Source organism: Drosophila biarmipes, chromosome 2R (genome assembly GCF_025231255.1).
Source record: "Drosophila biarmipes strain raj3 chromosome 2R, RU_DBia_V1.1, whole genome shotgun sequence".
Lineage (NCBI taxonomy): Eukaryota > Metazoa > Arthropoda > Insecta > Diptera > Drosophilidae > Drosophila > Drosophila biarmipes.
In genome coordinates, this window is record NC_066615.1 from 9,190,092 (window position 1) to 9,203,814 (window position 13,723).

The 13,723-nt window shown below is 43.4% G+C and overlaps 4 protein-coding genes across 7 annotated transcripts; 1 reads left to right on the forward strand and 3 right to left on the reverse strand.

Annotated features, from left to right (window-relative positions):
• Positions 1-314: 314 nt before the first annotated feature.
• On the reverse strand, positions 315-5,587 carry LOC108026943 (uncharacterized). 4 transcript variants are annotated; one of them, XM_017098156.3, is made up of 6 exons: positions 5,241-5,587; positions 4,308-4,394; positions 3,654-3,767; positions 2,921-3,551; positions 1,735-2,215; positions 315-1,655 (listed from the first exon to the last, which is right to left on the reverse strand). In XM_017098156.3, the coding sequence occupies exons 1-6, from the start codon at positions 5,308-5,310 to the stop codon at positions 585-587; spliced, it is 2,454 nt and encodes an 817-aa protein (XP_016953645.1). In that variant the 5' UTR covers positions 5,311-5,587; the 3' UTR covers positions 315-584. The 4 variants fall into 4 exon arrangements, with proteins under 4 accessions (XP_016953645.1, XP_043948385.1, XP_050743740.1 ...); XM_044092450.2 differs by having other exon boundaries at positions 5,237-5,587; XM_050887783.1 differs by lacking the exon at positions 4,308-4,394.
• On the forward strand, positions 5,417-9,128 carry LOC108026788 (carboxylesterase 5A). The gene is made up of 3 exons (XM_017097948.3): positions 5,417-5,469; positions 6,544-7,181; positions 7,625-9,128. The coding sequence occupies exons 2-3, from the start codon at positions 6,770-6,772 to the stop codon at positions 9,019-9,021; spliced, it is 1,809 nt and encodes a 602-aa protein (XP_016953437.1). The 5' UTR covers positions 5,417-5,469; positions 6,544-6,769; the 3' UTR covers positions 9,022-9,128.
• LOC108026605 (MICOS complex subunit Mic10) lies at positions 5,845-6,409 on the reverse strand. The gene has a single exon (XM_017097578.3). It carries the CDS (start codon positions 6,249-6,251, stop codon positions 6,003-6,005), a length of 249 nt encoding a protein of 82 aa, XP_016953067.1. The 5' UTR covers positions 6,252-6,409; the 3' UTR covers positions 5,845-6,002.
• On the reverse strand, positions 9,123-12,795 carry LOC108026789 (muscle LIM protein Mlp84B). Its single transcript, XM_050887796.1, has 9 exons — positions 12,790-12,795; positions 12,551-12,687; positions 12,308-12,467; positions 11,637-11,739; positions 11,459-11,555; positions 11,305-11,401; positions 10,949-11,245; positions 10,462-10,782; positions 9,123-9,929 (listed from the first exon to the last, which is right to left on the reverse strand). The coding sequence occupies exons 2-9, from the start codon at positions 12,663-12,665 to the stop codon at positions 9,659-9,661; spliced, it is 1,461 nt and encodes a 486-aa protein (XP_050743753.1). The 5' UTR covers positions 12,666-12,687; positions 12,790-12,795; the 3' UTR covers positions 9,123-9,658.
• Positions 12,796-13,723: the final 928 nt, after the last annotated feature.

A 13,723-nucleotide genomic window follows, 5' to 3' on the forward strand; every position in this document is an offset into this window, starting at 1 on the left:
TTATTGAAAAGTAGATGTCTCGTGCTGTATATTTTAAAATATTTATGTCAAATTTATCTTATTTATCTAAAAACAATAGCATAGGTATATTTATAATATATATGTAATGTTTTTTTTGTGCATTTATTTTTTTGTATTTTTATATTTTGTCCTGCATTGGAAGAAGCTAAGCAATAATTCTCTGCCGCTTGGAACGATGGAATGAAATGCAGAACTGTAAACAGTTTATTTCATTATTTCTGTGCAAAATAGGAAAAAAGAGCTGATTTTATTCTATCTATATTTATCTAAATAAAACCACATGAGAAAATCAATTCGGGGAATTAAAGGGTTCAAAATTTATTAACAGCGTTAAACCAAACTACAACCATTTTTCGCTTATCTTATAGTCCAAAAAATTCGTAGCAATCTTAATTTAGTCTTAATCGAATTATTTACATTAACAACTTTTGCGACAAAGTGCACATACAATCTAATAAAATCTATTGCTTTTGTATCACCGCCTTTCGATATTTGCACATGAACTTAAATATAATACAGGATTTTCAATTAGAAAGTAGAAATGGGTTTAATGGATTACAGAATTAACCAACATAGGCGAAGGGATTGTATGGTGGCGGATAGTAGTTAGGGAAGGATTGGCCGGGCTGACCGGGAATGGTGGCTGTTATGAGCCTGGTAACAGCTGTTGGAACGACGGAAGTGGAGAATATTGTGGTGTACGCGGTTCTTGCGCCAAAAGTCAGTTTCAAAACTTTGGAGCTCGTTTCCGTTACCATGGATTGCTGAATTTCGGTGGATGTGATTAGCTGTTGTGGGGGTAGGGGCAACAATGGGTTGAAGGGAACAAATGGGTTAATTGAGAACGGATATTGGGAGGACGGAGTTGGCATGGAAATGGTTGCAACTTCGGTAACGTATTCCGTTTTCTCAACAACGCCAACGGACTTCGAAAGAGTTCTCATGATGGTTTCCGTTCCTCTAACTAGGGGCACCACATGCGACTCCCAAATGGTTTCCAGCTTGATAACAGGACGAGTTGAAGTTATCACGTTGTTTTGCAGGGTTTCGGGGAAGCTGATCGACTCCGGGATCAAGGGGATTAAGGGGTTGGTTACGTTACTTTTAACCTCCATTTTGTTTTTCGGTTTGATCTTTGCGTCGAATTTGCCTGTGTTGTCTTCATCGCCGAACTCAAGGTCCAAGTTTATTTCGGAGCCGGCCTCGTCCAAACTTCCTTCGAAGTCCTTGAAGTTCTTCGATGGATTGAAGTCTTCGCTCAATGGCGAAATCGTCTGCGTCACTGTGATGAGACTGGTGTAGTCGTAGGTCTGAACCAGAGTAACTTGGATGGTTTCGTTCCTTTTTTCAAATACAACTGGCAGGATCTGGGTTTTCAGCTTAGTGTGGGTTATGGAAAAGGACTCCGTTACGGTCTCCAAGCTGGGAGTCTCCGCCTCTTCACCCAGATAGATGGGTTTCAAGGTCGTAACACTGCCCGCTAAAGTTTTGTCATCAGTGCTGGCAGTAGCTTCCAAAATGTTTTCCGTCAAAGGACCATCATCCTCGGAGTACTCCTTAGTGTGCTCCTCTTGGATTACTTTCTCTATGGTTGACGTGACGGTCAAAAAACGCGTTTTCTTAACCACTCCGGCCTGAAAGGTAATTCAATTTACTAGTTACAGGGAAAGGATCCTAAACCAAGAAATAATAATGATCAATATCTATAATTACCTGGAAGATAAATGGAGTTTTAATAGTTGCGATTTCGTAATAAGTGTCAATGAAAGGTTGAGGTGTTGAAATTTCCACGTTCAATGTTTGAACAAAGTACTTGGAATTGGAATCATCTTTGTTGTTATTCGCAACTGGCCCATTTTGGGAGCCAGAAGCCTCCAAATCTCTTCCATTATTTACAGCCTCGTTGGTAATTATTTCCACTGGGGTCACGTCATTTTGCAATGTATCGTTTTGGATGGTGGTTGGAAGATTGGGGCTAGCGTTCTTTCTAATGTTAACTTTGGGCTTCGGTGAGGACTTGTACTGCCACCTTCCAGGACGCCTGTTAAGCTTAAATGAGTTGGGGCTCACCACCGATACTGGTTCTTCCTGTACAGCGTTTGCATTTGCTTTCGTCCGATACGAATGACGAGAGGTAGTTTCAGTGGCGGATGGAGTTATTACCAGTTTGGAACTATGGGTGTGCTTATTCCTCCTGAAATGAAAGTTGGTTGGTGAAATGACATGAGACCTCCAAATACTTTTAAAAGAGGTATTGAGGTATAATGATTTCAGTCAGAAGTTTCCAACGCAGTGAAGGAGACGCTTCCGACCCCATAAAGTATATATATTCTTGATCAGCGTCACTAGACGCGTCGATCTAGCCATGTCCGTCTGTCCGTCCGTCTGTCTGTCCGTTTTAAAGCTTTAAAAACTTTCCCTTCTTTCTATTGCAGGTAGTATATAAGTCGGAACAAGCCGGATCGGACAGCTAAATATTATAGCTCCCTTAGGAACTATCGGGGAAAGAATTTAAAAAATTTGTTTAACATAAAACCTTATAAGCTTGGAAATACCATTTTCTAATTAGTTTTTAATTTCGAAATAAATTTTATCAAAATCGGACGATTTATCATATAGATGCTATAGGAACGATCGGAAAATTAGTGGTAAAATAATAATGAAAAAATTACATCTTCGTACTCTTCGTACATATTTTAATTGGTTTTGAATTTCGAATTATATTTTATAAAAATCGGAATCCTTCAAAATTTCACATGGTGTTACTAAAGATGCTTATTTCTTATAACTGTAAGGGTATACAAGCTTCGGCTTGCCGAAGTTTACTTCCTTTTTTTTGTTATTATATTGATATATATATTTAGTCACCAAACTTCCTTGTAGACCACAATAATATTACCTTTTTCCCTTGGGTCGAGAGGACTTTCTGGAGCTCGACGATCCTCTGTTGTCCCGGCCACTCTGCTGGCTCTTGCGTGGTGGCTTACTGGACAACTGGGTTTGAGAAGAGGACTCCTTCAGAGTTCTACTGGGCTGGATTGAGGACGCAACTGGCTTGTTGATCCGCGTCTGCCGGGGCTTGCTCTTTTTCTCAGCGCTCGACAGGGGATGCACCGCAGAGACTTTTGAGAACTTGGCCGACTCCTTGGTCGCCGTTACAATGCTCTTGAACTCACTTGACCTCGTTTGATAGCCATGGATAGGCTCCTTTTTGGACGGATACACCCTTTGGCGGTCGGCCTCGTTTTTCGACTTAAAGTTGACCAGACGATAGGTTTCTTCTGCAAACTGTTCGGGCTGGCGAGACAGTAAGTCGTACTCGGGGGTGTTCAAAAGGGTTTGGATGGGCGAGTTAGAGAGACTTATGTTGTAGGGTTCTATCTCCGACGCTTTAGTTTCGGCAATTACATTCGAGTGAGTCACAATTAGAGGCGTTGGCTTAATTCCGACCTTTTCCTTTTCTTTCTTAATTACTTTCGGTTTAGTTTCTATAATGTTAACTATCTCGTGAGTGTTGTTGGCTTGTAGTTCTATAATACAAAACCAGAGTACCATATTATTTACACAGGTTAGTGTAATATATTAAATTGGGAAATATTACAAGGGATTCTAACTGATAATATCAAACTTACCGAACGCTGGAGAGCTTTGGGGAGAGAATACCATAACTGTATTCCCGATAGTAGTTGTAAAGTCCAGAAATCCGTAAACAGTTTGAGTAAGTAACTCGGTATCTCCGCAGGTAGCTAGAGAAAAGGTTTCCAAAGTCAAGGTTTAGTTCAGTTTATTCACTTGGGAGCTCCCAGTTCTTGCAGAAGGAAGTAAAAACTCATTAGATTATACCACTTATAACATAAGAAGTTAAGGGGCAGAGCAATAGAGCACATATTTCCGTTCATTTTCGTCATTCCAAGCTAAGCTCGAGCTCTTTCAGAAGTTACGAGCACTAGAAGGCGTTACCCCCTGGTAAAATGCAAACACAAAGATTTCTTAAAACCGGTTTTCTGGAAACTTTTTCTGATTCGCAGGCGCAATCACTCAACAAAATATGTGTCCCATTTATTATGACTGTCAGAAATTAAGGAGGACATTGTAAAAATACCTTTTCTTAGTGAAATATAAGCAAATGTTTTCAATTTCATTATAAACCGGTTTTTTACTGGTGGGGTAATTACTCTTGTGGAGCAAAAAAATGAGCTAAAAACAATTGAATTGAGCTACCTTCAATCGTATATGGGAATTTGTAGTTTACCTCTTTTAACGAGGAGGTATAAATATGAACTTACCGCTTCTCAGGGCGCAAAGAATTAGCAGGTAGCGCAACATGTTTCTTAAACTGTACAGGTGAAAAGCTTGGAAAAAATGTTTAAAATCTGTAAGGCCAAGAAAAGTGAATATTGAGAAATTTATTAACAGTTAGCGGGCAATTAAACAGCTTTCACCCGAAGTCATTTAAAATATTTAAACGCCTGTTGATAAAACTGTTTCCGATTTATGTACAGCACAAAACGTGAAATTAGTGTTGTTAAACTAAGGTATCGCGCTCTCGGCTTTTTACACTTTATTGCGTAGGGTAAAATTAAAAGACCATAAACACTTTAATTGGCCGCCGTGACACTTGTTGTCTTACTTTCGGGCCAGTACGTGGGTCTAAGAGTGAGTGTTGTGCCCATTGAGGGAGTTATTCAGGCAAGTAGGTCTGTTATGCAAAGTCTTTGTGGACTCATGCTCGCACGCTTAACTTTTTTTGGGTTTTCTAGGGTCGCATTGAGATCGATCATTAGTTACAAAATGGGGTTTGAGCCAATTCGCTGACGGCCAGCTCGTGTATCGCAGAGTTTATTCGACGCGACCGCTATCTCTTGGCATTGAATGGGCAGAAACATGGTAGGGTGGCCCATAACGATAAAATATGCTGTGCACGAGACACTTATATGCAATCTTTCGGTAGATCACTCTGGGGCTCGGTGTTTCAAAGGCAGTGTGCAAAACGCTTGGCTCCCAGAGAACTGGTCGGATCACTTTTGAAAAACATTGAAGCTAGCCGCGGAGTACGAGTAGTTTTCGCACCCACTGTATGTAACTAATGCACACGCACACTAAAAAACACAAAGGCAGCACAACATTAGGTCATTGAGAAACGCTCAATAGAGAAAGGCTCCGACCACACAAAAGATAATACATTCAGTTTCTTTTCTTCCGCGGGATAACTCACTTACACTTCGCTTGGGTGTGGGTTTCTTTTAATGGCAGCTCATATTCTCCTTGTTCGCCACTAGCTTGCCACATGGGTACGCAGATACTTTCGGCTAAAAGTGCATTTCTTAAGCACCTATTTGGGGGCAACTCGGTGCGACAACGACTATGCACTGATCTGGCTAAAACATACTCCGAGCGAAATCATTAAACCTCTGCTGGCCGAGACAATTATGAAACTGTAACACCAAGGTATGGCCACCGCGAAGCATAGAGCTGAAGTGACTCCGGACCCGAAGTTACCACGGACTGACTGCACACATGCGCAGGGGCCCGAAGAGAACGTCAACATCGCCAGCGCTGGTTGTGGTTGGCCAAAGAGTAGGGTTACTCGGCCCGATCCCAAAACCAGTTTGCCACTCTTGCTTTTCCGTTCCGATACGCCGTGGGAATATGTAAGCTTTCGATGGCCAAAGACAGATTTCTCGGCGAATCGGAGAGGTTTTTGCAAACTAGAGGGCCAACAAATTTTAAAAAACCTACTTTTTGAGGAAATTAGGGTTGCTAAAACCTTTTAAATAAGCCTTTTTCCTATAGTTAAAAGCGGGAGATTTGTAAATGTAAACATTTAAAAGTTAATTTTTTTAATTATTTTTTTATTTAAGTCTCAAAACCGTTTTATTTAAGATATATTCATATACTTTATAATTCTTCAAATACAAGTTTCCAAATGTTTCCAGAACTAAAAAACCCTACGCTAAATAATGCTCAAGATCATTCGAATACTATTGCTCACTCCAACGGGCCTGACAGCAGTCGTAGGCTACACCCATGCCAAAGCCCATCCCCAGCCAAATGGGATAGGTTTGTGGACGCGTGAAGAACAGGGTGAAAACGCTGCCAATGATCAGGCCACTTCCCCCCTTCAGGCAAAAGTCGGCGATGCATTTGTCCATGGTGATGGTTTCCGCAGTCACAGCTGGAGGCTCCCTTTTGGGCTGTTTGTCGGAGGACTTGGGCGCATCATGAGACATTTTCGATCTTAATGGCAATTTTTAAAAATTTCGAGAAGTAGTATTTTTCTATGACGAACCTGACATTTGAACCGAAAACATGCCATTTGCCACCTACTTTTTCAAACTTTTGTATTACCATATTGATTATGCTAGCTTTATAAAAAAATCTCAAGAATTCGCGTTCTACACAAGCTCCTAAAGAAGTACTAGATTCCAGAAAAAATATCTTAAAAAAAGTTATTTTTGTATAATTATTTATTTAATTTTGGAACCTTTTTTATCATAATATAATACTTGTTATTTTTTCAAGAATTATGATCTAGGGGGTTAACAGCATTCCGATGGTGACGTAGGCTAAATAAATAAAAACCACCTCAAGGAAAGGAGATGGATGACTGCCATAGTTACAAAATCCTAGGCAACAATATTTTTGTGTATTTCCGCCATGGCAACGGAGGGCTCGCGTGCCTCGAAAGATTGCGAACAGTGTCGCCTAAGTTCAAAACAGAGAAAGATGTGAAGGAATCGGACGAACCATGGACTGCAGAAGGAACTTCCTGGCCTACTTGGCCCTGTTTTTACACGTAGTCAGTAATTGTTGTTTAGCACCCGTGCAATGCGTGGACGCCCCGTTCATCCACATTCCGGGCAACGGAGTCATATCCGGAACGTATCTGAAGATGTTCCGAACCCAGAATATAAAGGCCTATCTCGGCATTCGGTACGCCCACGCCCGGAGGTTCCAACCGCCGGATATCGAACTAACACCGTGGAAGGGGATTTTCAACGCAACGGTCTTTCAGCCGGACTGCTGGCAGAATGCCATGCCCTCGGTGAGCAAGGAAACCGAGCAGATCCTGCGAATCATAGCCTCCGACTCGGCTTCCGAGGACGGTGGCAGAAAGTTCGAGGAGAACTGCTTGTACCTCAACGTTTTTGTACCTGATGGTAAGTTTTCCCACTGATTAAAAACAGGATTTTTGATAAAGATTTGTTAAATATCTTCATTTGATTAAATAAAAGTATACATTAAAAGAAAATCGAAAAGTTAAAAAAATAGTTAAAGCAGAAGACAAGCTTCGGGCCATTATTTTGTTACTTTGCTTATAAGGGTTAAGTAGTAGTCTGTAGGAACCTTTACATGTTGATATGTTTACCTGTTTTCCTGTTAAATGTTTCCACTTTGAACTCTTCTGAATGATACATTTCATTAAAGTACTTAATTTTATAGGAAAAAGTTACCATGTTTCACATAATATTAAATTTTGGAGCAAAATAAAAATATACTAGATTTGAATACTATAAAAATAAGATTTTCAAGAAGTTCAGTATTAAGTGACGAACCAGACATTATAAATATGATTATACATTTTGTACTACTTTTCCCTCAGGACTGCCCGAAATCAATGGGTATGCAGTTGTCGTTTGGATCCATTCCGGCGACTTCTCCACCGGCAGTCCGGCGGACGTGGAGCCATTTCAGTTGGTCTTCAAGCAGAAGGTGATCGTGGTGACCTTTTCGTACCGGCTGAATATCTTCGGGTTCTTCACAACCGACGACGGCGAGGCCCAGGGGAACTACGGTCTTATGGATCAGTCGGCGGCACTCTATTGGGTCAAGAAGAACATCAACTTCTTTGGCGGGGACTCCAATCGCATCACCCTGATGGGACATGACGCGGGAGCCGTGAGTGTTGCCCTTCACATGACGTCGGGTGAGTGGTCGAAGGGCGGCTTTCACAAGGCCATCATCATGTCGGGCAACCCGCTGAGTCCGGTGAAAATGCCCTACGAATACGAGGGATCTCTGGACCAAGTGTCCAGCACCTTCGGCTGCCCGCGCAGACCGACTTCGATGTTCATGCAGTGCCTGAGGAGAATCGACGCCAAGAGGCTGTCGGAGAACCTGCCCTCGGTGAGCTGGGGTCCTGTTGTGGACTTCGGATTGAGCAACACCTCGTATCCGTTCATCGAGAATCAGCCGGAGATCCTGTTCAGGAAGGGGAGCTACCACAAGGTGCCCGTCATCATCGGAGTCACCGACATGGAGGAGGTGCTGACTCTGTTCAAGGACAACCTCGACACGGACATCAGTGCTTCGGATCTGGAGGGATTCTACACCGACATCGCGGTGAACGACATGCACAAGCTTGTGCGAAACTACGAGTGGTGCTCCAACTACGAGTTGATATCCGATGCCATCCACTTCATGTACGCAAACGACTCCGACACGGATGCGAAGAAGGCCAACAAACACATCATAAGTGCCCACACCGAAAAGTTCTACATCACGCCCATGCAAACGTTCGCCGACCTGATAAGTAATGACAGCGAGGTCTATAGTTACCTGTTCAAGATGCGACCGCGGTCGCTCCCAGATCTGCCCGGCTGGATAAGTGTGCCCAAGTATTTCGATCAGGTGTTCGTCTGGGGCAATCCCTACATGACCAACTCGGTCGACTGGAAGTCCATCGACAAAAAAATCTCTGACATAATCATGACCTTGTGGGCGAACTTTGCCAAGACCTCGAACCCCACAAAGTCGAATGTTTACGTAAAGTGGAACGCCATGACCCCCAACAATGACTCAGTGCTTCTCATCGACCAGAGCTTCAACACGGACAACTTGCTGAACAATCAGCGGATCAACTTCTGGAAAGTGCTGTACCCCAAGATCCTCGCCTTCTCCGCCGATTGTTGCAACTCCACATTCTCGGGCAGTGCCCTAGTGATCGCCGCTTCCGTTCCAATACTTTGTACCCTTAGCGTTATCGTTACTATATTTTGAATAAAGAGATCCTGCAAATAGATACCGCTTAGACCCTCTGTCAGTAATCTGTCCTACCGTTACTTATATTAATAAATACCTAAAACAACAGAACCAATGTATACAAAGTTCGCCGTTGTCGTTTATTGGTCGTTCGAAACTTATAAGATACTGGTTGGTAACCACGACTGCCATACATATAGGGGTGGGTCCAGGAAATCCATAGAACTCGGAAATCACCTAAAATGGTGGCTAACAGTATGCAACAGTACAATTATTTGTATATATTGTTGCATACTTTTAGACAGCATTTGAAGAGATTTTAAGCCCTAGCAATCTGGGACTTTTCGTTTTCGCAAGATACACCATGAGGTTTAAGTCAAAGCTCAGAGTGCTTCTTCGATACTCATTTTCGAAACGTACATATACACCTGTTAAACTAATCACCACTAACTCATTCGCCTTTTATACACTCATTAGTAAATGTCGTTGTCTTTTGGAGCTAAATACATGTAAATGTTTTCTGTGGAATTGCAATACTACACCTACTCGTCAGCCTCAAAAATGTGGGCGTTTAAGATCTGGAAGCCCCTGCTGTGCACTTTGGAGCTTTTGCATAGAGGGGGCAGTCCTTGAACGCGCTTTTTTGGTCGAAATGTTAAGCCATTGTCAGTGTACCAGCTCCGATGCCGTAGCCCACGCCCTTTGGTCCGTAGAATTTGCCATAGCACGAGCGGCAGTATATGCCGCCATCGGGTCCGTCGTTCAAGTTGGTCGAGTCCAGATATTTTCGGCACTCCATGCAGTAGAAGCACAGCTTGTGCCAGACATGGTGTTTGCTCTTCATCTGCTCCGCGGCGAAAACCATGAATCCGCACCGCGGACATCCGTTCTCCGACTTTTGTCCGTTGCGGTCGATGAGTCCCCAGCTGAAAGCAAGAATGGCGAGAGGAAACTTAGACTGATTTCTGACTAATTAGTACGGCTTAAGTGGCGTGCTTATAAATAAATAATAGATAAATGAGAAATATCATGAACAAACTGAATACTGAAAGTAAAACCAGAGAGAGAAATCTATATTAAAGAGCCTCGACTCTCAGATACCCAGTGCAACCCCAAGGACGCGATGCCTAAACATCTCTAGAATCACAATGCTTTACCAAAGTTTTCAATCTTTTATAGTTTCTGAGACATTAGCAGATTTTTGTTGCTTATGGTCTTTTCTTGAGACACACTTGCGCTGCGCAGGAACCTCTAGAATCTGCCTGCTTAATCCCAACATTACTCTATGAGGAAGAGCTATTAAAATGCATTTGATACTATTCTTGTATTTGAAACTACATACATGCAATTTAACATGCTTACTAAAAAACGTAAGTAAGTATTCTTTAAATTTATATCAAACCTATGGTGTGCTCTTCCTAATATATGTATATATATCCATCAACACTAAATGCTTACCAGCTGGGCGTGTACTCGTAGTTGGTGGACACCAGAGTGGGCGTGTGTCCGTATCCAAATCCCTTGGGGCCGTACAGCTTCGCGTAGCACAGCTTGCAGTAGATGTTGTCATCCGGACCGTCACAGGCGAGCACGGAGTCCAGCGGTCGGGTGCACCTGGCACAGTTGAAGCACTTCCTGTGCCACATCTTTCCCTTGGACAACTGCAACTCTGCGGCGAACACAGCACCACCGCACCGAGGACATCCCTCGCCATCCGGAGCCATGATGGAAGTCGTGTCAGGAGCAACAAACGGTCGCTCGGCTCCCAAGTTTTCTTCACTGAAAGATTTAATTTAGAAAGCCATCCCGAATCGAAGTTAATTTAAAGGAGACTCTAAGCCCCTGCAAGTCACATCACCAGAGGTTAAAATCACATAAAATTCTATCCTTATGTTTGAGATATATAAAATGCATTTTAATTTATTTCAAATACTAAGGGACTTACGTAATGCCATCGGTTTGCAGGAAGCTGGATCCACAGGCGAATCCGTAACCATGGGGTCCCCACTTCTTGCCGTAGCAAGTCTTGCAGTACACCTCATTGTCCGGACCATCGCACGCAATAATGGAGTCCAGGGTTTTGGTGCAGTCCCGACACTTGAAGCACTTCCGGTGCCAGGGTCTTCCCTTCGAGAGCACCTGTTCGGCGGCGAAGACAACGCCACCACATCGTGGACATCCCTCGCCCAGAGGAGCCTGGATTTGCTCCACATTTATGGCAGAGGCCTTGGGCGCCATGTCGCTAGTAAGATCGTTACCTCTTAACCAATTTACCCACTGAAATGTAGGGTGCTATCCTACCTTTGCCATTCGCTGTCTTTGATGTCGGACATTAACCCCAAGGACGAAATGCCAATGTGTCCGTAGCCCCTGGCCCCAAACTTCTGAGCATAACATCCTGTAAAGCTCGTTACGTAAGATCTATGTCCTTTAAACTCTAGGGCTCTGAATATACCTCTGCAGTAAATGTCCTTGTCCGGACCATCACAGTGAAGAGTTGAGTCCAGGGTCTTGTTGCACTGCACGCACTTGAAGCACCTCCGGTGGTAGCCCTATGATACGCAGCATTATCCAAACGAATATGAGAAGATCGCAAACTGTTTTCATATATTACACCCCCTTATAAGGCCTACCTTGCCTCTCGCCAGCATTTGCTCGGCAGCATAAACATATATGCCACACCGCGGACAGCCCAGCCCATCAGGTGCTTTCGGCGGAATCTTCGGCGGAACAAACCTAAAAAGATTCAGATGCTTCCCTCAATTACAGAGCTCTAAATGGACATTCATTAGGGGGCCTCTTAGTCACACGGCGCAGAGCAGAGAACACAAGGCGGAAAGGTCGGTCGTTGTGCCTCGACAAAAAACGAAACGGGGGAATTCAACGGGTCCACATAGACAGCGACAAGAGAGAATACGAATAGACAACCTATAAATAACACGTGAGTAAGCTTACAGATACTTAGTTTTATTGTACATTTTATTTTATCAATTTACATTCCGTGGGCGTTGTAAACAAAGACACAAACATTGTTCTTAACCAAAGACCACAGTGTGTTTGTATAACATTAAACAATCGTACATATAGGCATAGGTATCGTTAGTGGAATTTTTCCAGAGCATTAGAAACTGGATATCCCTGGCGATTTCAATTTATGGGTGGGGTTTTTCATTTTTCGGGGTACTCTTGGGAGGGGGGAGAACATTTAAAACATACAGTTTCTAATAGAAAGCAAAACTACACATTTAATTCAAGGAATTTTACACAATTTTCATACAAAACATATTTTTAATTTAGTCCTTACTCTCTGTTTAAGTGGGCGCCAGTGTCCATGGACAGGCAGCCGGCACCGCCACCGAAACCGTATCCCTTGGGACCGTACTTGCGACCATGGCAGTTTTTGCAGAAAAGCTCCTTCTCGTGCTCCGTGCAGTTGGTCGAGTCCAGGGCCTTGTTGCACATGCCTGAAACGAAGCGATTTGGTTTTAGCCATCCGTCTCGAAGGACCAGGCCATGCGGAGCCTGCTCGAAGGACCAGGGTACTTACTGCACTTGAAGCAGGTCTTGTGGAATTTGTAGCCTCCGGCAACGCGCTCCTCGGCGGCGTAGACCGACTTTCCGCACGCGGGGCACTTGGGGGTTTCCACGGGAACAAAAGGCATTGTGATCTGAGTGCGTGTGTGTCTGCGGAGGGGCAAAAAACTCTGATTATAGCCAACTGCAGCGGTGGTTCTTGTAAATCGGCGCGACTGAATAATACATATAGGTAATCCTTAGGATATATACCTCGGAGGTACTGTGTGAAGTAGTTCCTATTCGTCGGAAATGCCGCGGACTAGACTGGAAAGATTCTGTACACAGGTAGTCTATATTTGTGGATGCACACGGCACAACTAAGAAAATACAGTTTGCGTAATAAAAACAGCACTTTCTGAATATATCATTATTTATCATGCAATGCCCACGGCTGTGTGTATGTGTACCCTCGGCTATATCCACGCCGATGTCTCATTGCTCGGCTGGTAACAGCCCATAGTAACTTCGATCTCATTAGGCCCATTCCTATGCTCTTTGTGTTCGAGTACCTGCTCTTATTGCATCCCCAAGGGCTCAGCATGCAAGTGCTTTGGGAAAAATCGAAGCGCCTAACTGGCTACTTCTCACGAAGGCTCTGGGGTTTTCCTCAGAGCCACCCCTAGCCACCACCCTTCACCACCTATGTGTAATCCGGTTTACGCAACAATTAATTTATTAGCTTTCGACACGCACACCACAGCCCGAGCAGATGTAAATATGTATGTTTGTAGTCTAAAAATATATGCACACCATGCGATGTGTATCAAAGTACATTCATGGCCTTATTTTAGACTTAGAAATGCGAAAATAACTCATAACTGGTCACCCAGTTCCATAAATAAACGTGTTGCGCATACTGTGCAAAGAATCGCCCTTCGATCCTGATCGGAATCAGCTTTACAGGCCATTGGCTGCTCGAAAATGAGTTCCAGTTTTCGAAAAAGGCAGTGTTCGAGTGTGGATCGAATAGCCACAAGTGTTTCGTTGGGGGCAAAATGAATATGCACATGGAGATGAAGCGTCCGTTCATCATCGGATGGGATGCGATGCCCATGTTTAAACATATCTATTAATAAACGCGTCTCTGGGTATTTGTTAATTGTAAATCGCTCACTTGCGATTGGCAATGAGCCTAACAACTTAT

Bases quoted from the DNA above. Each gene is read 5' to 3' on its own strand.
- LOC108026943 (XM_017098156.3), bottom strand. From the start codon at position 5,310: ATGTGGCAAGCTAGTGGCGAACAAGGAGAATATGAGCTGCCATTAAAA. The intron at 2,216-2,920 runs GTAATATTATTG...CTTTCATTTCAG, and splicing joins TCTCGACCCAAGGGAAAAAG to GAGGAATAAGCACACCCATA. The intron at 1,656-1,734 runs GTAATTATAGAT...ATTACCTTTCAG, and splicing joins AAACTCCATTTATCTTCCAG to GCCGGAGTGGTTAAGAAAAC.
- LOC108026605 (XM_017097578.3), bottom strand. From the start codon at position 6,251: ATGTCTCATGATGCGCCCAAGTCCTCCGACAAACAGCCCAAAAGGGAG.
- LOC108026788 (XM_017097948.3), top strand. From the start codon at position 6,770: ATGGACTGCAGAAGGAACTTCCTGGCCTACTTGGCCCTGTTTTTACAC. The intron at 7,182-7,624 runs GTAAGTTTTCCC...CTTTTCCCTCAG, and splicing joins CAACGTTTTTGTACCTGATG to GACTGCCCGAAATCAATGGG.
- LOC108026789 (XM_050887796.1), bottom strand. From the start codon at position 12,665: ATGCCTTTTGTTCCCGTGGAAACCCCCAAGTGCCCCGCGTGCGGAAAG. The intron at 11,740-12,307 runs GTAAGGACTAAA...GAATCTTTTTAG, and splicing joins GGCGCCCACTTAAACAGAGA to GTTTGTTCCGCCGAAGATTC. The intron at 9,930-10,461 runs GTAAGCATTTAG...TCTTGCTTTCAG, and splicing joins TACGAGTACACGCCCAGCTG to CTGGGGACTCATCGACCGCA.